At 36.4% G+C, this 26,092-nt stretch overlaps 1 protein-coding gene across 2 annotated transcripts in view; it reads left to right on the top strand.

Annotated features, from left to right (window-relative positions):
* Nucleotides 1-21,657, top strand: part of PI15 (peptidase inhibitor 15) — a 36,105-nt gene extending 14,448 nt beyond the window's left edge. For both annotated transcript variants that reach the window (XM_005689105.3, XM_018058392.1), the window contains exons 3-6: nt 10,535-10,653; nt 11,861-11,993; nt 12,115-12,230; nt 15,524-21,657. In XM_005689105.3, the coding sequence (XP_005689162.1) occupies nt 10,535-10,653; nt 11,861-11,993; nt 12,115-12,230; nt 15,524-15,659 (504 nt within the window). In that variant the 3' untranslated portion in view covers nt 15,660-21,657. The remainder of the gene's footprint in view (nt 1-10,534; nt 10,654-11,860; nt 11,994-12,114; nt 12,231-15,523) is intronic.

The following is a 26,092-nucleotide window of genomic DNA, read 5'->3' as shown; positions in this document are numbered from 1 at the left end:
GAATAGCATCTTTGGGTATAGGAAAATTCACTCATTTCCAAGTCTCTTTCTCTTTCAAATAATCATCCAGATGTCAGGCAACAGTTGTACTTTTTCATCTTATACCCAACATTTCTTTACTCATTTTCATTACTAGAACAACCCTGAAACCAATCACTGAGGTTGATTACATTTAAACAGCACTTTGGCATTTTCAAAGCACTTGACTGAAGTATAGAATGAGCCATGCATAAATTAAAGCACTGAAAAATTTCTTCCTTTATTTCCTAATCACCAATCCTGTTTAAGTAGTCTTACCTCAAATTCTGAATATTTTTATTTTATCCATGCCTTCATTAATTTATATATTAAGGTTTTATGTATATGAAACATTCTCTGAGCTAGGAGTCTTTTTCAATAATTCAGATAACAAAATGATGGTGGCTTCACTCAAGGTGGTGCCAATAATGGTAATAATCAGTGGGTATAATCTGGATAGACAGGATCTTGATGGTAAGAGCAACAAGATTTGCTGACAGAGCATATAAAGATTATTAAGCAAACAAAGAGTAAAGACAGCTATGGATTTTTCGGCCTGAGCAACTATAACAGCAGTTGGTAAACTTTTTCTGTAAAGGACTGGAAAATAAATATGTTTAACTTTGTAGCCCTTGTGGTCTATGCTGCCACTATAACACAGAAACAGCATAGATAATATATAAGCAAACAATGGTTCAGATTTGGTGATCCCTGAACTGAAAGAAATAGGGTTACGCCATTCACTGATGGGAGGAAGACTGCCTGGGTTGGTTAGGGAGTAGGGAGTAGTGGTAGGATTGAGAATATTGGAACTCAGTTTTGGGCTTGTTAAGTAAAGATTTAAAGTGGGTAGATGGATAGATTAGTTTGGAATTCAGTGGAGAAGGATAAAGATATAATTTGGGATAATACCACTAGCTTATAAATAGTATTTCAATGCATGAGACTGGATGTGATTAGCTAAGCAGTGCATGTAGATGAAACAGGGAAGAGAGATGGAGAGAGACAGAGAGCGAGACAGAGAGGCACATGGCTTGAGCCCTGGGAATCCTTCAGCATGTAGAGGTCAGGGAGATGAGGAAGCAGCAGCAAAGATACGGAGACGCAGCAGTCAGAGAACAAGGCAAGTGTGGGGTCATGAAACCAAGGAATGGAAGTGAGTCCAGACGGAGCAGTGGCTAGATAGTCTAAAAAGCTGCTGATTAACCATATAAGATGGTGACTGGGAAATGACATTGATGATATTGATGAGATCAGTTTGAGTAGAGTGGACACAGAGGGAAACCTGCCTTTGGGTGTGGACTTGAGTGTGGGAGAGCAAAAATCGAGAATTCTCTGTTAAGACAACACTCAAGAAATTTCATTGTGAGAGGAAGAAGAGGAATGATACATTGGAATCTGAAGATGAAGAGGGGTCAAGAAAAGGCCTTTTTTGTTAGTTTTTAAGAAATTTATGCTGCTGCCAATGATCGCCTCAGAGTTCTTCAAAAAAAGTATACTTTTACATCATCTCTTCATAGAAATTTACCTTCCCAACCTATGTGAAAGGTAGCACTCATCTTACCTGAGGAAAGTCCTTATTATCCTTGTTTTAAACACTTAAAAAACACTCAGGACCCCACTTTGATATTTTATGTTATAATGCCATCCCATATCTGTGTTCATTTTTGAGGCTTGAGGGAATTTTTTTTAAATCAAGTTCCTTTAACTACTTCTCTTTTAAAGTTCAATCAGTTTAATAGCATTTAATTAATTTAACTAGTGCCAAAAATTCCCCACGTGAAAGCCTTTTCTCTTCCTCTGCCCACTCCACCCCCTCCAGGTTTACCAAGGCTCATTCTTAACACTGGGTCACAGTTTCCTTTATTGGCCGCCTCACAAGCATTTCCACCTAAGGGGAATAAACCCATCAACTTAAAACAGAATCGCAACCATGCCCATGAAGTGTTTTTTAAAAGCTTTTGGCCACCCTCAGGGAAAATATTTTTTTCATCACTTAATATCTTTCCAATGGCTCTTCCTCACTTCTGTAAGTCGCTTCTTCTTTCCCAATCTAACCCAGGAAAAGAACAAAGAAACCCAGCTGAATTATTTTTAAACACCAAAAGCTTCTCTATCTAAACTGCCTTTATGTTTTATCTAAATAAATGAGAAATAACCGCTTAAAAGTCCAAGAAAACAAGTATCTGTAGGACATGCCATACTGTTTCCAGTGTTGTTGCTATCATAGTATCCTTGACAATAACTGATTTAGAAATATGTCTTCAAAAATTCAGTGTGATATTTTTATTTTTAGTATTTTATGTCTTTGAAGATGGTTTCCATGTGCAGAACAGATTTTTTAAGAGGTCATTTTCAAATTTAATATTTATGGTTTTCTATTTTAGCTTCACTTATACATATTTTTGTTCTATGCATAAATCTAGCAAGTTTTGGCAACAACACTTGTTTAACGTTCGTTACTATTTACAAATCTAATTAATTTAAATGTTAAGCTACATTTATAGATTTAACATATTTGACCTTTAGTATTTCACTTGGTTTATTGAAAATAATTTCCATATATTTAAAAGTCTTAAGAGGCTAGAACATTCAATGACTTTTAAGTTCTAAATTTTGCAATACTGTTTAAAAATTATATCAAGATAGTCTTACAATTTTTAACTTAAGACCACAAATATAAATAATTATTCACGAATACATTTTATATTGCAATTACAAGGCTAACTAGTTGCTTTAATAACCTGTTGCCACATTCTTTTAACCACTATAAATAATATAAAATATGTATAGGTTCCTTACCCAGAAATAGTTACTCTTTTTAGCAACTTATATTTAACTCTTTCAAATGCTTCTACATTCAGTTCTTATGCTTGGAATTAAAATATATTACCTACTTGAAAAAAAACAGTATCTCAAACAATGTTGGGTATACATTCTGAAGTAATTTTTAGGGTTGTCTTTCAGTTGGTCTACATTTCTTACTGTATAGCAATAATGACTGGGGTTTAAGGAGGGAGCTTTGGATGTCCTGGTGGCCACTCTGTCATGAGTACCAAAACTTAAGATAATGGCTTTTAATAAAACAACCCCATCTTTGGGCTGGATCGTATCATTCTCTAATTCTCGTGTTTATGAAAGTCAGTGTTCCATGCTGGGATATTCTTTGACTCAATATTGTATTTCCTTGACCCAAGCTCTGAAGACCCCTGGACTGATGAGGATCTGCATTCTTTTCACGTCTCTCCTATCTCTTAGAGCCACACTCTCCTAGCAATTAAATAACATCAATTTGAAATCTGGATGTCTCTCATGGCTTAATCAGACTATGTGGTTTCCACAGACAAGGTGCTAAATTTATTTATAAGCACAGTAGCTTATGGTAAACATTTTAGTTCAAAGCTATATCAATCAATTTACAAGCTGACCAACTAAATAGCTTGTAACACAAAGAATAGAAGAAAGCCATGCAGGGCAGTAGTGCCTGTATATAGACACGTGTGCATGCTCTGACACTGTTTCAAGCCATCTTTACTTTGTAAATTATTTAATCATAATATCTAACTTCTACTAGCTCCTGTAAATGTTTTTGTGTCTCCATGCATAATTTTCTTAATTTTTGCCTCATTTTTAGAAGGCAAGATAACAGTTTAAGTGTTGGCAACTCAGTTATCTATGACATTATTTTATCCATTTAGAGGGACAAAGGTTTCCCCTGGTGGCACAGATGGTAAAGAAAATGCCTGCAATGCGGGAGACCCAAGTTTAATCCCTGGGTCAGGAAGATCCCCTGGAAGAGGGCATGGCAACCCACTTCAGTATTCTTGCCTGGAGAATTCCATAGACAGAGGAGCCTGGTGGTCTACAGTCCATGGGTCACAAAGAGTCAGACAATGCCAAGAGACTGATACATTCACTTTCAGAGGGACAAGACCTAGAAATACGGAATTTGAGGCTGGCTCCATAAAAGCTAAATAAATAGCAGGCGTTTAGTTTAACACCTGATAATCACATATTGCATATTTGCTAGTTATTTCATAGAATGTTGAAAAAGTGCGCACTTGTGACCTTTTTTTTTTCTTTTGCAACATTGGTAGGGTATGATACTAAAATTATTTCAAATAAATATCACAGATGCTTAATGAAATTCAGCAGATTGATTACCCATTTAGCATCCAGAAATGTACATATTACTCAAATGCTTAGATGATTACAACTTCATTCCTGAAACTTACATAAGTTGTTAGAATTCTTTCATATGATTAAACTGACAACATTAATCACAGTTTAGAGCCTCTGGATAGGAAAGAGGCTATCTTGATTTGCTGTCTTCAAAACTCAAAGACCTCTCATTATATTAATAAATTTAACTGCCAGTGTAGATTGAAGGGATACATCGCTTACCCATATTCTCCCGGGAGTTGTAACCAATGGACGAAGAGACAGCAAAATACAGTAGATAAGTAGTTCTTAAGTTGAAAACATGGATCTTCATTTCTCTCAGAATGAATGTGAGAGGTGGGCATCTCTGCAGCGGGCCTCAGATAGATGATTAATCTCCCATGGAAAGGCAAAGTGACCCCATTTTCTGTGTGGGACCTGGCCAGTCTGCCAGGCTCTCCAGCATCTTCCTTTAGGGGCAGACAGAAATCCTTCCCATCCCTAAAAACAAACATGAAAAAACATGGTTATCCCTCTTCCCTCACAACTATCATCTCAAAACTTTTAATTATGACATCTGTACATAGAAACATATAAAAATGTAGGCATCACTAATGCCAAATACATGGTCTTCCTATTAAAATCCTTTATAATAATTTTAAAATGGTGCTCATGTAAGTTATTTTTGAGGTGTTAACTCTTTGGTTTATCTCTGATATATACATTTTAAGTATGTGAAGTAAGCACATAGAATTATTATATGCTAAATTAAACTTGTTCACTACCTTAAATATTTTAAATTATTTTGTGAAGAATCTAGCTTTATTCTCTCTGTGATGTGGAAAAGGCTAGAACTGAATAATTCATAGGCCAATATAATAGATCTTCTTGGTCCTGATGCTGGGGCTACTCAGGTATATTAAATCGTAAGATGCTGAAGAGGAACGAAACTGTAGAGATGGCTTCATCTAATCTCCTTATTTATAGATGAGTTAACTGGGAGACAGTTATATGTCTATAACTAACTGGGAGACAGAATAACTGATATGTCCTCAGTTGCAGATGGTCTTAACAGTAGACTTAAAATTAGAATGCAGAATATTTTCTTTTTCAGTATTATTTGTGCTATGTAGTTCTGATATTTTAGACAAGACTGTAAGAAAGGGACTTTCCTGGCAGTCCAGTGGTTAAGACTCCACCTTCCACACTATAGGGAACATGGGTTCAATCTCTCTCAGGGAGTTAAGCTTCCACATGACTCAAGGCCAAAAAAATCCTAACATAAAACAGAAGCAATATTACAACAAATTCAATAAAGACTAAAAAAAAAATTGTCCACATGAAAAAAAATCCTTAAAAAGAAAGACTAAGAAAGATTATTTCTCAAATGACTGTATAAAAACACAGAAAAATTGTGTTTTTGGCAGTTATTATTCTGAATACACTATACTTCAATGTGTAAATAATACTTACATGTGTTTTTTTCCCCAAAACTCATTATAATTAGTTCATGGGACATGATTTGTTGATGCTATTCCATTTATAATTCATTTGTGAGGTAATTGTGCTATTTTGCATTTTGATGAACTGTAATCCAAATTTTATAAATTCATCAGAAGAATAAATACTTGAATCCTTTATTACAGAAACAAAATACTTTTAAAAGTTAATTTCAGTCCTAGAATAGTATGATTTTCAATATAAATTTACTTTGTGTTATTGATATTTTTGTGCAGATTTTTGCAGATAAAACAAAGAAGTTTGAAGTAATAATTTATCAGTTCAGTTCAGTTGTTCAATCATGTCCAACTCTTTGTGACCTCATGGATTGCAGCACACCAGGCTTCCCTGTTCATTACCAACTCCTGGAGCCTACTCAAACTCATGTCCATTGCTTCGGTGATGCCATCTAACCATCTCATCCTCTGTCATCCCCTTCTTCTGCCTTCAATCTTTCCCAGCATCAGGGTCTTTATAATAATTTACAGAGCTAAATAACTGTGAAAAACATAATACAAAATATTTTTCATAATTGTAAAAGAATGTTATATCAATTCATTGAAAAACCAAGTACATAAAAAAACAGACACTAACTTTTTATTAAAATATTATAGAATGAGTGTGTTCCACTTAATATACCATATTTAACATTGATTGTATGTATGTGTTTAGTCACTAAATTGTCTCCAATTCTTTTCCAACCCCATGGACTGTCAGGCTCCTCTGTCCTTAGGATTTCCCAGGCAAGAATGCGGGATTGGGTTGACATTTACTTTTGCAGGGGATCTTCCTGACTCAGGGATTGAACCTGCAACTCCTGCACTGGCAAACAGATTCTTTAGCACCAAGCCGCCTAGGGAGCCCTTAACATAGATTCAGTTCAGTTTAGTCGTGTCCAGCTCTTTGTGACCTTATGGACTCTAGCACGCCAGGGATCCCTATTCATCACCAACTCCTGGAGTCTACTGAAACTCATGTCCATTGAGTCAGTGATGTCATCCAACCATCTTATCCTCTGTTGTTCCCTTCTCCTCCCACCTTCAATCTTTCCCAGCATCAGGGTCTTTTCAAATGAGTCAGTTCTTTGCATCAGGTGGCCAAAGTACTGGAGTTTCAGCTTCAACATTGGTCCTTCCAATGAACACTCAAGACTGATCTCCTTTAGGATGGACTGGTTGGATCTCCTTGCAGTCCAAGGGACTCTCAAGAGTCTTCTCCAACACCACAGTTCAAAAGCATCAATTCTTCAGCGCTCAGCTTTCTTTACAGTCCAACTCTCACATCCATAGACTACTGGAAAAACCATAGCCTTGACTAGACAGACCTTTGTTGGCAAAGTAATCTCTCTGCTTTTTAATATGCTGTCTAGGTTGGTCATAACTTTCCTTCCAGGGGGTACGCATCTTTTAATTTCAAAGCTGCAGTCACCATTCTGCAGTGATTTTGGAGCCCCCCAAAATAAAGTCTGCCTCTGTTTCCACTTTTCCCCTATCTATTTCCCATGAAGTGATGGGACTGGATGCCATGATCTTAGTTTTCTGAATGTTGAGTTTAAAGCCAACTTTTTCACTCTCCTCTTTCACTTTCATCAAGAAGCTCTTTAGTTCTTCGCTTTCTGCCATAAGGGTGGTATCATCTGCATATCTGAGGTTACTGATATTTCTACTGGCAATCTTGATTCCAGCTTGTGCTTCCTCCAGCCCAGCGTTTCTCCTGATGTACTCTGCATATAAGTTAAATAAACAGGGTGACATACCCCTTTCCCAATTTGGAACCAGTCTGTTGTTCCATGTCCAGTTCTAACTGTTGCTTCCTGACCTGCATACAGATTTCTCAAGAAGCAGGTCAGGTGGTCTGGTATTCCCATCTCTTTCAGAATTTTCCACAGTTTGCTGTGATCCACACAGTCAAAAGCTTTGGCATAGTCAATAAAGCAGAAATAGATGTTTTTCTGGAACTCTCTTGCTTTTTCCAAGATCCAGCGAATGTTGGCAATTTGATCTTTGGCTTCTCTGCCTTTTCTAAATCCCGCTTGAACATCAGGAAGTTCACGGTTCACGTATTGTTGAAGCCTGGCTTGTAGAATTTTGAGCATTATTTACTAGCATGTGAGATGAGTGCAACTGTGTGGTAGTTTGAGCATTCTTTGGCATTGCCTTTCTTTGGAATTGGAATGAAAACGGACCTTTTCCAGTCCTGTAGCCACTGCTGAGTTTTCCAAATTTGCTGGCATATTGAGTGCAGCACTTTCACAGCATCATCTTTCAGGATTTGAAACAGCTCCACTGGAATTCCATCACCTCCACTAACTTTGTTCATAGTGATGCTTCCTAAGGCCCACTTGACTTCACATTCCAGGATATGTGACTCTAGGTGAGTGATCACACCATCGTGATTATCTGGGTCGTGAAGATTTTTTTGTACAGTTCTTCTGCGTATTCTTGCCACCTCTTCTTAGTATCTTTTGCTTCTGTTAGGTCCATATCATTTTTGTCCTTTATTGAGCCCATCTTTGCATAAAATGTTCCCTTGGTATCTCTTAATTTTCTTGAAGGGATCTCTAGTCTTTCCATTCTATTGTTTTCTTCTATTTCTTTGCACTGATTTCTGAGGAAGGCTTTCTTATCTCTCCTTGCTATTTGTTGGAACTCTGCATTCAAATAGGTATATCTTTCCTTTTCTCCTGTGTTTTTCACTTCTCTTCTTTTCACACCTATTTGTAAGGCCTCCTCAGGCAGCCATTTTGCCTTTTTGCGTTTCTTTTTCTTGGGGATGGTCTTGATCACTGCCTCCAGTACAATGTCACGAGCCTCTAGTACAATGTCACGAGCCTCCATCCATAGTTCATCAGGTAGTCTGTAACATTGATTACTCATCTATTAAAAGGTTGTTTTTCAGTCACTAAATCATGTCTGACTCCTTGCCACCCAATGAATAGCAGCACACCAAGATTCCCTGTCCTTCACTCTCTCTCAGAGTTTGCTAACTCATGTCCATTGAGTCGATGATGCCATCCAATCATGTCATCCTTTGTTGCCCCCTTCTCCTCCTGCCCTCAATCTTTCCCAGCATCAGCATCTTTTCGAATGAGTTGGCTCTTCCCATCAGGTAGCCAAAGTATTAAAAGGGTATTATGTGTTATCTTGCCATATTTAACTTAATCCTTAAATGGGAAGATTATATTCTAGATGATTAAAAGAAATTCTTTCTGAATGATCTTTCTTTCTACATAGACAGTGGAGATGTGGCCACTGTCACCATAGAATTGCTCCAGATCCTCTCTCGACAGTTCTGATTTACGTAACTTTGTGAGTGAATATATTTTAGTATAATTCTAGATAGATTTATGTAACATAACTTCATTTTTCTAATTTAAGACAATTTTTGAACTCACAAATCTTTTTTGAGGGTGGGTGCCATGGTTTCCTAGGATGAAGGTGTCTCTTGAAGGGGTCATCAGTTATTGTTTTTCCTATTTTATTTCAAAGTCACTAAATTAATTTCCTTTCAGTTAAATTCATTGCTATGTTAAATACATCTATGTTTCCAGTTCATGACAATTCTAATATTATCATTACTATAAAATATTCAAATGACACAATGTAGTCTGACCTTTAAAAGTTGGCATAAGTGCAAATCCAACCTACAATGAGACATCATCTCATACCTGTTAGGATGGCTATTGTCAAAGACTCAAGACATAAAAAATGTTGGAGAGGATATGGAGAAAGGGAGTCTTGAGCACTGTAGATGGAAATGGAAATTGGTGCCAACACTGTGGAAAACAATATAGAATGTCTCCCCCAAAATAAAAATAGAACTGCTATATGATATAGCAATTCTACCTCTAGGTATTCATCTGAAGGAAACTAAAATACTAACTCAAAAGGATACATTCACCCCAGTGTTCACAGTGGCACTGTTTACAATAGCCAAGACATGGAAGCAGCCTAAATTATTATCAACAGATAAGGGGACAAATGGAATATTATTCAGCTGTAAGAAACAAGGAAATCTTGCCATTGTGACAGCATCGATGGAACTTAAAGGCATTATGCTAAGTGAAATAAATCAGAAAAAGACAACATATGATGTCACATAAATGTGAAATCTAAAAACAGCGACAACGAAAACAACACTGAATTCATAGATCTAGAGAACAGGTGGGTGGTTGCCAGAGATGAGCTTGGGGTGGGTGAAAGGTACAAACTTTCAGTTATAAAATAATTCCTGGGGATGTAATATACAGTATGGTGACTATATTTATAGTACTGTATTATATATTTGAATGTTGCTAAAAAATAGAATTTAAAAGTTCTCTTCACAAGAAAAGAAATTTGTGGTGATGAGTGTTAATTAGACTTCTTGTGATGATAATTTCACAATATATACATATATAAAAATCATTAAGTTGTACATTTGAAACATATATTGTTACATATCAATTCTATCTCAATAAAAGTTATAATATTGTACATTGTCAGTTTTGGTTCATTATTTGAATAAATTTGATCATATTAATTTTTGAGATATATTAATAGCTCTGAATAAACTCCAGGGAAATCATTTGACTGTGGTAGACTCAAACTTTAGTGGTCAGTTGTCTCCAAGTTATATCTAGACACGATATTTTGTCTGGACTTTGGGTCTAGATGACACTGTTAAAACAATAAAGATTTGTGAAGAATAACCATACTGTATTGTAGAACTTTAAATAACAATGGTCTAATCTTGCTTTCTTTTAGTCAGGAAGTAGAAGAGAAAGAACTTTAGGAAATGGCAGCATCCTTTCTTGCCTCTTTTTGTTTGTTACTAGCAAACCCAGTAAGCTGAAGGGTTTTTTTCCCTTACACAGGTTTGGGATGAAAATCTTGCAAAGTCTGCAGAGGCTTGGGCGGCTACCTGCATTTGGGACCACGGACCTTCTTACTTATTGAGATTTTTAGGTCAAAATCTATCTGTACGAACTGGAAGGTAAGAAATAGTTTCACTGATACTGTTTATCCAGATAACTTTATTGATAATTTTATTGCCTATGGACTCCAAGTGTTAGTAGCACCAATTTCAAGTAATATCTACAAGTATTTATTGAGAACTCACTATATGTCAGTCACTGATGCTTGGGCTATGACTGTTTTAGATGTCTTCAAAAATTATTTAGATTTTTAAAAGAAAATTTTTAAATTTTAAAAAATTTAAATTTTTTTCTAAAAAAAACCCCAGCGTTCACCCTTGGACCATCATCCCTTAATCTATGCTACACTGCTGCTGCTGCTAAGTTGCTTCAGTCATGTCCAACTCTGTGTGACCCCATAGATCGCAGCCCACCAGCCTCCCCTGTCCCTGGGATTCTCTAGGCAAGAGCACTGGAGTGGGTTGCCATTTCCTTCTGCAATGCATGAAAGTGAAAAGTGAATTCTACACTAATCTCACAGAATCTTTGAAAGAATCAGGTTGTATCCTTATCCTCTCTCTTCTAGCTCAGAAAAATCCCTTGATAGTGGCAGAAGCCATTATTGTGTATGCAGCTTTCCCATGTTTGCATATTCCTATATATGTGTTATACACATTCAATGTGTTTACACATATATGCATATATACACATATTATGCACATATATGTATATGCAGGTATGTGCAACTGTGAATAAAGCTGCTTCCAGCAACAGGATAATTTTTCTACATTGTGAGAGGTCATCATCCAACATTCAAAGACTCATTCCCTTCCATACAGGGGAGAAAAACTGGGTATATTCTCATTAAATTAAAATGATACAACTTTAAGGGGAAAAAACACTCTGGTGAGTCTAGTATCACAGTTTTTTTTTTATCTATTTTTTAATTATGTATAAGATTCCAGTGGAAGACATTTCTGACATTGGTAAAAACAAAGTAAAGATGATAATTCCTGAAAGATTTGCATTTCTCTTTTTGAAACAACCAGACTCATACTTAAACAAATACAGGATCACTTGCTCCAGGCCTGAACATTATCCTATTTGGCTCTACTGGGAGGAATAGAGGATTCTGCTGGGTGGTGATGGTTATTGTGAAGGGGTGGATATGCTCTTGATTTGCCATTAATAGCCTGCAAAAGAACAATTAACTTGTAATTTAATGTGAGCCCACTATATATTGCCACTGCTGTACTATGAGTTCTCATTGTGTTTCTTGATGTTTAGATACCGCTCTATTCTCCAGTTGGTCAAGCCATGGTATGACGAAGTGAAAGACTATGCCTTTCCATATCCCCAGGATTGCAATCCCCGATGTCCTATGAGATGTTTCGGCCCCATGTGCACACATTATACACAGGTTATTTTGTCTTGTTCAGCTCTGATTCATTCTTTTTTAAAAAAATGCATTTTCTATTTTGGTGAACGTGCATTTTCTTAACTCCTGATTCTAATAATGATATATCGGTTTATTTTCTCAGATGGTTTGGGCCACCTCCAATCGAATAGGATGTGCAATTCATACTTGTCAAAACATGAATGTTTGGGGAGCTGTATGGCGCCGTGCAGTTTATTTGGTATGCAACTATGCCCCAAAGTAAGTATCTGGTTGGCTTCTACTTCCTGAAATCCTTAATGATGTTAAATATCTTTAGTCTGATAGATATTTTTAACAGGTAAATAATATGAGTAAGACTTAACTAACAAGCTCAGATCCTCAAATCTTCCGTCTTCTCATATATTAGAAAAGTTAAAAGCTGAAAGATTTCACGAGGATTCTAGATAAAAATTTTGGGCAAGACAATTTGTGATTTGGAGATTCACTAAATTCTCCTCCTCATCTTTCTTTAGACCTGGTAATTATAAAATAAACATATGCTTCCAGGCTTTTGATAGCTTATATAAAAGTCTCAGGCAAGGATCTTCTAGGGAATTTATCAACACCACAGTATTCTCATCAATCATTCCTAGAATGTTGGCTTAACTTTTTCACTAGGAAAAGAAAACAAGCCCTTCTTCTTTCTTTTAAGGGTAGAATTAAAAATCACAGTTTATTTTTTCCATAGGTGGTTAAGGAGACATTCAGAATCAGAAGGGAAAATTTAAATGCTATGACATCTTTTTAATGAAAGCTGTGCCATTATTTAAACTTCAGTATAAAAAATTCAGTAATTTCATCCTATGGCACACATAAAATTGTATATTTCATATTGTGAAAATTGATCAAATATTGTAAAATATAGTTGTATTTTATATTTATGAGCATTCTTTTGTATTATGAGGATAAATAAACATTTGTTAACATTTGATAAAATGCCTTTTTGATAACAATGACTCTTTGGATAAAGTGTTCCAGTATTTATACATGAGTCTTTTCCCTTTTGGAGTAAATACTAAAATGTGCAAAGGATTTATGACACGCCTGGTGTCTTCCAAAGTAAGTCCCAAACAAAGATTTTTCTCCAGCTTTGCCAGTATGGGGAGGGAATGAGAAAACGTTTCACAAATAACTGCATTACTCATTTATATGGTCTTATGCCAGGGGCAGTGTTTTTGCAAAGTTAGAAAAATAGCGATTTTCCCAATGGTCCCCTCTCCACAGTTATTAGAATAGTAAGATTTGGAAAGTAAAATGTGACTGCATCATGAAAAGCATTAAAGCTGTGCATTTGTTTGATACTTTCAGTTATGCACCTTATATTTCCCTATTAAGACTCTAACTCTTCTTTCTGACATAAATAGGCCAGGCAGTTCTCTAGTGAAAGAGGCTTTTATTACATTCATTTGGCTATTCTGTTTTTGGCCAATGATGGGATTTTTGCAATATTATTGATGAGATGTCTGATTGTTTTATGTCTAAGAGATTAAGATATTGTGTTAGTATGGTGTATTTGCTGTGACAGAGAACCGTTTTTTGAAACAGGCAGTGAAGAAAGTTTAAAAATTCTGACTGATAGTTGAATACCAGCATGGAGTTATCTCAAGCCTACTTGTTTTTCAGGGAAAAATGAAACACAGGGTTGGGTGGCGGTGGGGGCGGGGGGGCCGGTGGGGGGTTGAAGAGAAAGAGAGAGAAATGAGAGAATGAAAATGAATTAGCCTGAAAGGATAAAAAGTAAATTATGTTTTTCCATTGACTGATTTACTATTGAATATGGGGCTTCCCCAATGGCTCAATATTTTAGCTTTTCCGCTGTTTTTTTTGTTTTTGTTTTTACTTTATTTTACTTTACAATACTGTATTGGTTTTGCCTTACATTGACATGAATCCACCATGCGTGTACATGCGTTCCTTCAACCCTGACTTCAACACACCACATTTTCTCCTGACCATTCAGTTTCCTTCACACTTCTGGCTCTGTGGTTATGTTAGTACTGTAGTTATAATCACCATGCTACTGTAAATAAATTCATTGCTTCCTCCGTCATAGCTAAAAGAGCTTAGTAACAGTAAGACGTTGTGACTGTTTTTATCCTAAATGCTGAATTTGGTGTATCGTTATGGCCATCAAGATGAAGGAAAATATTGACAACATTCAGTTAAATGTGTTCAGCATTATTTCAAAAAATTAACAGTATTGCTAAAAATTATAACTGTGAGTTTACATATGGGAAAATGTTTTGGAATCATCTTTAGTGGCTGCTTCAGTTCAGTTCAGTCGCTCAGTCGTGTCCAACTCTTTGCGACCCTATGAATTGAAGCACGCCAGGCCTCCCAGTCCATCACCAACTCCCGGAGTTCACTCAGACTCGCGTCCATCCAGTCAGTGATGCCATCCAGCCATCTCATCCTCTGTCGTCCCCTTCTCCTCCTGCCCCCAATTCCTCCCGGCATCAGAGTCTTTTCCAGTGAGTCAACTCTTCGCATGAGGTGGCCAAAGTACTGGAGTTTCAGCTTTAGCATCATTCCTTCCAAAGAAATCCCAGGGCTGATCTCCTTCAGAATGGACTGGTTGGATCTCCTTGCAGTTCAAGGGACTCTCAAGAGTCTTCTCCAACACCACAGTTCAAAAGCATCAATTCTTCGGTGCTCAGCCTTCTTCACAGTAAACCATTATTCTCTTACTGAGTTTTCTGTGTCTCATTTTATGAATACTGACAATCTAAACTATTCAACTTTAGAAAGAAATCCTTTGAACTCTTAAAATCTATTTTTTGTGCTTATGACAACTTCTTGCTCATGTCACCATTTCTAAGCCTCCCCAAATTGTATATATACTGTATATGGGCTTCCCAGGTGGCCCTAGTGGTAAAAAACCCACCTGCCAATGCAAGAAACATGAGAGGAGGGTTTAATCCCTGGATCGGGACGATCCCCTGGAGAAGGAAATGACAACCTATTCCAGTTTTCTTGCCTGGAAAATCTCATGGACTGAGGAGCCTAGTGGGCTACAGTCCATGGGGTCCTAAAGAACTGAACATAACTGAGCGACTGAGCACATACACCCTTATATATGTGTATATATATATACATATGTATGTATTTGTATATATTTTACTATCTTTATAATAGAATTAGCATGAGTTTTTAAAAAATACATTTAGGAGGACACAGCGTATGTGTTCTGGAAAGCTGCAGTAGGAAAGAGGCAGCTGTGGTGATAGATAGAGCATCAAGTCAGATGTGGGTTGACTAATAATGTCACCGTGCATGGTAAATTATTGTAAATTAACATGATATTAACTTACTCAGAAAGAATTTTTAAAGTAAGATATATAGAATAAATTGCTACAGAAATAAGAAATGGATGTAACTTTCAGCGCTTTTCTAAAAATGACACACTTCTGAAAATGTCATCACACGTCAATGTGTGATCATGTGCTTAAGGACAATCAGATTTTTAAAAATGAGCAAGTAACGCTTATGCTCTCTTCTTTTTTTTTTCCTAGGGGCAACTGGATCGGAGAAGCACCATATAAAGTAGGGGTACCGTGTTCAGCTTGCCCTCCAAGTTATGGAGGGTCTTGTACTGACAATCTCTGCTTTCCAGGTGTAACGTCAAACTACCTGTATTGGTTTAAATAAGTTTATCTTTTCCTCCAGGAAATATAATGGTTTCTGGGAATCATAGGCATATATATATATTGAGTTTTGCACATATTATACATATTTTATCATAATCTTGTTTTCCTTTTATTATTCATTGTAAAGATTAGTGTTTATCTTGTATGTTTTTTAATCCTTAGAGGTAATCAAACATCCATTTCTATTTTCTGACCTCTAAGTCTAAACTAAAATACTGTGTATGTAGTATTGACATAGTTGATGCATCCAGTTCCAAAGCTTGTTTTCCAAAGAAATTATGTCACATTCCTAACAAATAGAACATATATTTGGCCTATAAATACACATACATAGACAATGTAATACATAGATAATTTGATTTTGTAGTTAACTTGGAGGAATTTTTTAAAAATCCTATTCGAAACAATATGTTAGGTGATAGGACATCTCCTGCACCCATTTTTTAATATCCCAAAACTGATCATTTGCAAACTACTAATAAAACTCCATGATATCTAGATATAATAATTAAGAACCACAGATTTCATTATGGAAGTATTTTATTTGGGTCCACCAAAAGATATTCTCAATTTATGTAAGGTTGAACACATTTATTTTGCTTAACCTCTTTTACTGTACCAGTAATCATGTGTGGAGTGGTTATGATGGGCAAGGCACTCTGCTAGTTATGTTCTGATCATGATCATGCAAGGATAATAAGACATAATTCCTGTCTTCAAGAAGCTCACAAAAATATTCAGGAAATAATGCAGCGTAATTATTGGGTTGTCCAAAAAGTTTGTTCGGATTTTTCTGTGATGTTACGGGGAAACAAACTTTTTGGCTAACTCAATATCTTGCTGAAAAAATGTTATTTGTTAACAAATTGATTTTTCATGTAAATTTGAGGAAGTGAACCCAACGATGTTCACATGTAGGTGGAATAGGTGATAGGCCACACCGTGTAATATAAGTCTCCTGGTTAGCATGAAAATGTAGCTATAGTACTTGGAACTAAATGAGGCAGGGAAGAATGAACAACTGTGAGTGTAAATAATTGATTCGGAAGGTGGAAAGCAAGACCTAAGTGAACTGACGAGGTCCAAGAAAAGTAAGAATCAGGAGACAGGCATGTAAACCCACGGAAATAGGGTTACCGTGCACGCGCGCACACACACACATACACACGGAGAGCCTCAGAAAGGCACAGCCTGAAGGTTTAATATACCTTGAAGCCTGTGAGCAGGAGGTGAAGGATATCAGAAAGAAACACGCAGGTGCTAAGGGTATTATCTGCTCTCCAGTCTATTCAGCATGATGGTCCTTGAGCATCACCTGGAAAATCTCATGTACACACACAGACAGCGATGGTTTTGTGAAAGGGGTCTCTTCAGATGATTTTCTAAGCACTAATTACCAAATTCTATTACCATATCTAAGTAGAAGAATATCTTTCAGTTCTCCATTAAGTTTGCGTGTGTGCATGCGCAGTCGCTTCAGTACTGTCTGACTCTTTGCAACCCTATGGACTGTAGCCCACCAGCCTCCTTTGTCCATAGGATTCTCCAGGCAAGAATACTGGAGTGAGTTGCCATTTCCTTCTCCAGGGGATCTTCCTAAATTAGGGGTTGAACTTGCATCTCCTGTGTCTCCTGCATTGGCAGGTGGATTCTTTACCACTGAACAAACTGGGAAGCCCCAAAAGTGAAGCATGGTGGAAAGCAAATCACTGTGAAAATTTCCCTCATGTGATTTTGGAAATATTTATTCCCAAATCGCTTTCAGAGAGGAGAAATTCAACACATGGATCAAGACAACACATTACATTTTACATGTGCATGCATGTGCGTGTGTGTGTGTGTGTGTGTGTGTGTGTGTGGTTCAAGTTATATAATGCTGCAGTAGAATTACAGAATCAGTAAACACAGTTAGTTCCAGAGTACAAATAACAGGAAGGAAGCTACTTGTTTAAAATTCCCTACACATTTGCAGTTTTTTAGTGTAGATTCATTGAAAGATGACAGATAGTTAATTAAATCCAATGGGGGATTATCCAGCATCTGGAGTTCAGGTTTTCATGATGACAAATAATTGGCCAGATTTCTTTCACATACTGAATCTGACCAAATGTTTTCCTATCAAACGACTTTGCTTTTGTGGGAACATATATAATCTTTATTAAAAATAAGTATTTTTGGAGACTAATATGAAGAACAGAAATAACGGGAAGAGTCAGGTCTCAAATCAACTTTTAGCTAATATACACAGGCAATTGGAGAGAGAGTTCATTAGTGGGATATTTGTTTGCTTTATCTAGATAGTCTTTCTTGAGTTTCCTAAACTAGTTCTACAGAAGTAGTAAAATAACTATTAAACCAAAAAAAGGCTATAATCAGTTCCATCCTATTGCTGGTTTACTCGTGTGGCTTGATTTCTCAGGTCTCAAAAAGAATAATGATATTTGCCATGTGATTCACAGAAGTTCATATGAAGGTAAAATTACCATATTAATAGAAAATCATGAATATTAAAAGTATTATTAATGTTATTAAGCTTTTATTTGAGATAAAATTAAGTCTTTCATGAGCTCCTCTTTGGCAGAAATTCTGTCTTATCTTTGTGTGTTTATACCAGCTTCTTATATAATGGCTATAGTGTAATAAGTTTTTATATGAATGGGTTTTTAGAATTAACTCAACAGTCTAGTATTGCAAGAATTAGAGGAACCTCACCTTTCCATGTTTCATTAAGACAAAAATGTCTTAAATTCAAAGCTTTGAGTGCATCAACAATCCAGATAAAGCACCAAATATATCAGATTAAGACTAGGAACGACGTACTCATAAACTTGTACACAACAGTCCTTTCCAAATATAAGTTTATTTATAACTTAACAACTGAGCTGAAAATGTAACGGGTATATTTGTTATTCTATCTGTGTTTCTTAAAGTTAGTAATATAAAGTGGCCATGTGAAATGTTTTATTTTCTAGGCTAAACCAAATGAACATTTGCTTGAATCAACCCAGAGTGTCATACTTTTCACAGCAGGCAACAATGGTGCTAGGATAGCTATTTCTCACTGTAACTCCCAGAGGGAAAAAGGGTCTGGGCATAAGCTATTTCATGAGAGCAGCTTTAAATAGTATTGAGGTTTTCATTTCAATAGGTTTCATTCGAAATGGTGATTGGCATACATATTCTACAGCATTGAATTTTATCTTTGGTATGGATTTTTCATTACATCCTTTATTCAGTAGAAAAAATGTTTAAAAATTCTGTCATAACATCAATTCTTTTGGCTTCCATGTCATCAAAAGACTGGAAAAATTACAAGTTGATCTATTAAACTGATGGATTCCTTTACAGAATTGTATTTGAGTTGTGTAGGCACACTCTTAATGTTCCTGGTTATGGTAGGTAAGTTTGCTTTTAAAATGTGGCAGAAACAATTTTCATTGTTATCATGTTTTGTTTTTCCCTGTCCAGTAGTCTAAGCAGCATCACTTCCGTGGTCTGTTAGGACTTCCCTACCAAGTTCACTTGGCAGTTCATTTGAAACTTTTGTGGAGATACTCATTTGAAAGTTCCATGAAGTTTTAGCACAGAGCTGATCAAACAGTAGGGAAAATTCAATCAGTATAATTTACTCAGAATATTTGAATTGAAGCAATATATATTTTTCTCATTAGTATATGCTTGTGTTAGATCAACTTATAACATCTACATAAGCAATCAAAAACATATTTCAGTTCAGTCGCTCAGTCGTGTCTGACTCTTTGTGACCCCATAAATCGCTTTAGGCCAGTTCAAGTGTTCTGTGTTCATATCCTGCTTATTAAGTGAATACATAAGTTAAACAGATCATTTGAATGTGTTCAGGAAGGAAAAGTCATGCTTAAACTGGGGTCTGTTTTCTCCCCCTTGTATAACAACATTCCCAATGTTCTGCAGTAGCATAGGACACCAATCTTGGATAGAAGGAAGCCGTTTCCTATGAAAGTGTTTAGGGAGACTAAAATAGATTTCTATCAATGTCTAATATTATCTTTGTTTTATATTTGCATTTTTTTGTATTGTTATATGTGTGAGGGAAGACATTTAAGCACATGCAAAATGATTTTTTTTAAATTCTGTCATCTTCTAACTTTGACTTATAAGAGGCCAGTCAACAGCTTAGAAAGTTACACAGTTCACTCATTAATGGTGCTGAAAATTCATTACAACCACCATATACTTGCTTTAATTTTGAAGTTTCTTTGCAATTAAGGTTTTTAATAAGTGTGAACTATCAGTATCTAGTCTGGTGCTATATATGTGGTGCTAAATGAATTGTTAGTGTTAGCAGGTTAAGAAGTCTCTTTTTATTCATAGTTACAAATGATGTCCTTTCAATTCCTGATTTAGAAATATTAATAACGCCGTTAAATGAATCTTAACCAAAATAAGCCAGTGCGCTCTATTTTTATATAATAATCCAACATTATTTGGGTGTTACAGAATGCAAATATATTTCTTAGAATTTATCTATCTTTTTGAAAAGCATTTTTAAACTTCGAATGTAAAATTCAAGTTATCAACTAGAGTACATCTACACCAACCGTGCTTCAGGCACTGGCGCCCTCTGGTGGTTGTAAGAACAAATTCTCGATGGCAACTTGGCCTGCCAATAAAACCACTTCTTCAGTTCAATAAAAAACTAAGTTGCATAATATTAAATTCTTGGATACTCTGTAACTCTGATGCAATTAAATATGCTTGATTCTATTTACATAATTTTTAGGAGGGTAATACATATATCTTGACATCCATTTTCCTAAATAATAATAATTTTTTATGGCATTCTAGTCCTGAGGTGCTTATTAACAGTGTTCTTTTTTTGAACTAGGTATTAATAAAATATGTTTTTAATTTTTTTATATCATAAATACGGTAAGAGGTAAAGCTAGTGAACAGAACTCTGTGTTTCACTTTCAGGAGTGATCATTTATTTTTATATATTGAAACAATTTCATATATCAAAAGATTCTCTCTCCATTTTTACTTGATCTATAATTTGATAATGCTTTTTGGTCATACTATTGAGCTAATGATGACATTTTATTGTTCTATTCAAATTCCTTCTGGACTTAAAAATATACATAAAAATTTAGGATTATATCCCCTGTAACTAATGAAATCAACATTTTTAGATAACCTTTCACTTGAGTTGTGCAGTTGACTAAGTGTGATAATCTGTTTCAACAAAGATATTTCTTAAACTGTGTTAGCATAACCAAATGAAATATATTTTAAAGCAGTTTCCCATGTTAGTATTTTCAAATTTATTTTAAAGCAATAAACCCTTTGTATGATCTCAACCCTATACCAAGCTCCAATATATAATATGCATAACGTGGACAAAACCTTCTCCAGTGCCTTGGAAGTTTCTTCTAAGAGGCCTAGGATTCCATAAAACCACTAGGAAGACATTGATCAAAGTCATCCAGTTCTCCCCATTTTCTCAAAGAAATCAACTAATTAAAGACAAAAAAAATGGAGACCCTAAAAGTTTTGCAATGGTTATCTTAAATTCTTAAGTACCCACTTCACTTTGCATGTGTTAGAAGTCAAACTAATTGATGGAGCATTTAACACTGATTTTAACTGGTGCTTGGTTATAGATTACAGTATCTTGTGCTTTGTTATTTGACAAACAGAATTTTGGTACCGTAATATTTTGAGAATTAGAGATAATTGTGATGCACATAGAACATGTTTAAAAATATCTGAATGTTTCAAATATGTACATAATCCTAAAATTGATTGTATCATTTTAGATTTTTTAAAAGATTAATTTGATATTTTTTATTCATTACCTAATACTGTGGCAGTAAAAGGTGCATTTGATGTTGTGATATAATGTCATGAATGTGTACATACATTAAACCTGTGTAAACCTCTGACTTTATAAAGCATAACAAGTGTAGCTTTTTGAGCCCCACTATAGTATTTTTCCTTCAATAAAATATTATAATGAATTGTTTTGTGTTTAAGATTTTAATTCATAATGATGAATTTAATTATTTCCTGATTTTCTATAGTTTTACAATAGGAAAACTTTCTTGCCTTCCCTGCCTCCTTCCTTCCTTCTTCCTTTCTTTTTTTATTTAATTCCACAAAATATTTTGAGACCCCATGCAAAAGACATTTCCATGGAGAAAGAGGAGCAGAACACTATGTTAAGAAGTTCTGGCTGAGAAAAACTGCAGTAGTTAAACATAAATGTTTCCATGTTTCATACTGAGGGCAAGAAGAGAAACCATAGGCATTCCTGTGGGGGATGCACCATGTCTGGTCACTAGTTGGACCAAGAAGGCTGCTGTTTTACAAATGGTTCTGCCTTGCAGCAGGCAAATTTTCCCTCTTGTGAGACGGGAGAGCTCCCAGGCCAGTTCACCGTTGATGTTCAGTTGCTAAGTCTGCAACCTGAACTGTAGCATGACAGGCTTCCCTGCCCTTCACTATCTCCCGGAGTTTGCTCTAACTCAGGTTCATCAAGTCAGTGAAGCTATCTACTCATCTCAGCCTCTGCCGCCCCCTTCTCCTCTTGCCCTCAATCTTTCCCAGCATCAGAGTCTTTTACAATGAGCTGGCACTTCTCATCAGGTGGTCAAAGTATTTGAGCTTAGGCTTCAGCATCAGTCCTTTCAATGATTATTCAGGTTGATTTCCTTTAGGATTGACTGGTTTGAACTCCTTGCAGTCCAAGGGACTCTCAGGAGTTTTCTCCAGCACCACAGTTGGAAGGCATCAAATTTTCAGAGCTCAACCTTCTTTATGGTCCAACACTCACATCCATACATGATACTGGGAAAACGATAGCTTAGACTATTTGGACCTCTGTCAGCAGAGTGATGTCTCTGCTTCTTAATATGCTGTCTAGGTTTGTCCTCGCTTTCCTTCCAAGGAGCAAGTGTGTTAATTTTATGGCCACAGTCAACATCCACAGAGATTTCAGAGTCTAAGACAATAAAATCTGTCATTGCTTCCACTTTTTCCCCTTCTATTTGCCTTGAAGTGGTAGGACTGGATGCTATGATCTTAGTTTTTTGAATGATGAATTTTAAGCTAGGTTTTCCACTTCCCTCTTTCACCCTCATGAAGAGGCTCTTTAGGTCCTCTTCACTTTCTGCCATTAGAATAGTATCATCTGCATATCTGAGGTGGTTATTTCTCCCAGTAACCTTAATTGCAGCTTGTGATTCATGACTGATCCAGCCCAGAATTTCACATGATGTACTTTGCATATGTTATTAATAAACAGGGCGACAGTACACAATCTTGTTGTACTCTTTCCCAATTTTGAACCAGTTGTTCCATGCTCAGTTCTAACTGTTGCTTCTTGATCCACATATAGATTTCTCAGGAGACAGGTAAAGTGATCAGGCATTCCCATCTCTTTAAGAATTTTCCACAGTTTGTTGTGATCCACACAATCAAAGGTTTCAGTGTAGTCAATAAAGGATAAGTAGAGTTTTTCTGGAATTCCTTTGCTTTCTCCATGGTACAGCGAATGTTGGCAATTTGATTTCTGGTTCCTGCATTTGTTTAAATATTTTACTTATCTCTGTTTCATAGTGCACACATACTAGCGCATAGAAAACTGTCTAGTGTCTATTAGCATGTGGTATGTTTATATTGTATATAATGGGAGTGCAAGATCCAGAACTTTCTACAAATAAGGGTGCACAACCAAACAGTTTGGAGGAAACAGGTCTAAAGGCTGGCAGCTTCCCAGCATGTTTCTCTGCTTCCACCTTTCTCTCTGATAAGCCCACCACAATATGGCATCTGCATTGCTCTTTTTGAAAATAAAGCACATCTAATGACTTTCCTACATAACACCTTCCAAAGACATCCCCAAGCATTTAATAAAACACATTGCTTTATCACCACTTATGGCTTGGCTGGCTTCTACCTCTTTCTCCAACATCCTTCTTTCCTATTCTCCCTGCAGCTCACTCTGCACCGACTTCCCTTCTTCCCTTTTGCCAAGTTCATCCCCACCTCAGACTTTTCTCTTGTTCTACAAACAGACTGGGACATTATTCTGCCAGACAGACACAAGGATTTCTTTCTCTCTCACTTCAACATGGGCCCCCTTCCAACTGACACTTTTCTGCCCTCCATATCTCCCCCACTAGGATGAAAGCCTCTTGAAGGAAGGAAACTTGCTTCCTTATTGCTGTATTTATTGATGCATGTCCAGACCCTAGGTTCAGTCCAGTTCAGTTCAGTCGCTCAGTCGTGTCTGACTCTTTGCGACCCCATGAATCACAGCAGGCCAGGCCTCCCTGTCCATCACCAACTCCCGGAGTTCACTCAGACTCACGTCCATCAAGTTGGTAATTCCAACCAGCCATCTCATCCTCGGTCGTCCCCTTCTCCTCCTGCCCCTAATCCCTCCCAGCATCAGAGTCTTTTCCAATGAGTAGGTAAGGGCCCAGTAAATATTTGTTAGGCAGACCAATGAATGAACGCAGTTGTAAAGGTTAAATGAAGTAATTATGTAAAGCACTGCAGGCGCACTCTTCCTGATCAGGAATAAACGAAAAAAATCATTATTTTTACCATCACTATAATTTTTTCATGGTGTTCTTAAATATGACAAGGGATCCATGGGCTCTCTATCCCTAGAGAGTATGTGCTAACACAATTAGTTTACCACAAAAACAATTAAACAACTCTATTTTCTCAGAAAAGCAGTATTTTTTATCCTTTAAATGACTTTTTTCAAAGTCTGAAGCTAAAATCAGAATTAATGTCTTTTGAAGAATAGGTCCATGCAGTCTAAATGGTTAAGATATGGATTGCTTGAAGAGACATCTTTATGTTGGCCCCTGATTTCACCCTCCTATGTCAAATGAATGTGGCAACCACTACACTGCAGAAATAGATAAGACTTCATTTTTATTTGAAGAAGAACAAGGCAAATTATGCAGGTTTTGAGAAAAGAGCAAGGAGTTCTTCAGCCTTTCCTCCATCATTTGTGCTGAAGAATGAGGGTAGGCCAGAGAGGGGAAAAAAAAAAGAAAAAGTGAGAAGTATGTGACGGGCTGCATTTGCTCAGTGATTCCATTTGCATCAAATCAGGAAATAATAGAATTGATTTCTGTGTTTGAAATCTGGGTCTTTTCCCTGTAGCTTTTGTGAGGTGCTGAGCACATAACACAGGGGAAGTAAGAATTCTATTTCAACTGGATTCATGAACTTCAGACATTAAACCAATTTAAACAATCATATAGAAAAGAAAAATCTAAGAACATGAGATGCCTTTTTGGAGATAGAAAACAAAATGACATCATATTATATAGTATAATTATGATATGAATAATATTTATATTAATGCTTTCAGGTAAATTATAAATAATTCATAAAATATAATGTCTATGTATTTTAATATTTTTCCTAGTTATTAGAAAGCAGCCTCATAATAGTAACAGGTAGACCTTTGTTATCTTCATGGATAAGGAAACATGATTTTTCAGTAGTGCCTCTCAATAGAAATGAAGTTGACATTTGGGTGGGAAAATATTTTGTCCTGAGGGACTCCCATTCCCAATAGGCATTTACCATGCCTGAATCCTCAAAACACAAAATGCCTTTTAGAATCTTCTCCAGTTTTCACAAAATGTGACAACCAAATTACCTGTATACATTCTTAAGCACCTTCCTGGAGGTGTAAGGGTGGAGTAATACCCCTAAGTAAGAATCATTGATAGAGACATTCACGAGTGAAAAATCAAAACCAAGCAAGTCTGGCTGATGCATCAAACTCCTATATAGGCTGCTCATTCCTCTATGTTGTAACTATGCACAGTCACACATTTTCTTCATGGTATATTTTATTTTCAACTATGCGTCATACTCTTTGGGAGCTATGCACTGAACAAAAGAGATAAAAATCCATGCCTCATGCAATTTACATTCTGGAGAGGAGGATCAATAATGAGCAAATACATAAGACATGGAATGTTATCAGAGGTCAATAAATGCTACGGAGAAAAGAGCAGGCAGGATGAGGCATGGAAAATATGGCAAGAGAGGGGACTCAGTTTCACATATGGGGTCTGGAAAGGCCCAACTATGGTAACATTTAAGCAAAGATGTAAAAGATTTGAGGGAGACAGCCATGTGGGATCTATTCCTGGGCACATACTATGTGGACCTCTGCGGGAAAAGTTTCCAGGCAGAGGAAGAAGGGAGCCCTGAGGCCTGCTTGGTCCACAGACTCAATGGAGTAAAGAAAGAAAGCAGTATTGGAAGGAGGGCAAAGAGGTCATGGAATCCCTGGTTCAGTGGGCCAGATCACTGCAAGGGCTTTAGTTTTTATTCTGAATGAAATGGAAAGTCATTGACAGTGTCATAATCTGACACATTCAGAAGGACCTCTCTGGCTACTATGTTTGAATA

Source organism: Capra hircus, chromosome 14 (assembly GCF_001704415.2).
Source record: "Capra hircus breed San Clemente chromosome 14, ASM170441v1, whole genome shotgun sequence".
NCBI classification, from domain to species: domain Eukaryota; kingdom Metazoa; phylum Chordata; class Mammalia; order Artiodactyla; family Bovidae; genus Capra; species Capra hircus.
Note: the sequence above shows the minus strand (reverse complement) of the source record. Positions and strands in the feature narration are given on the sequence as shown.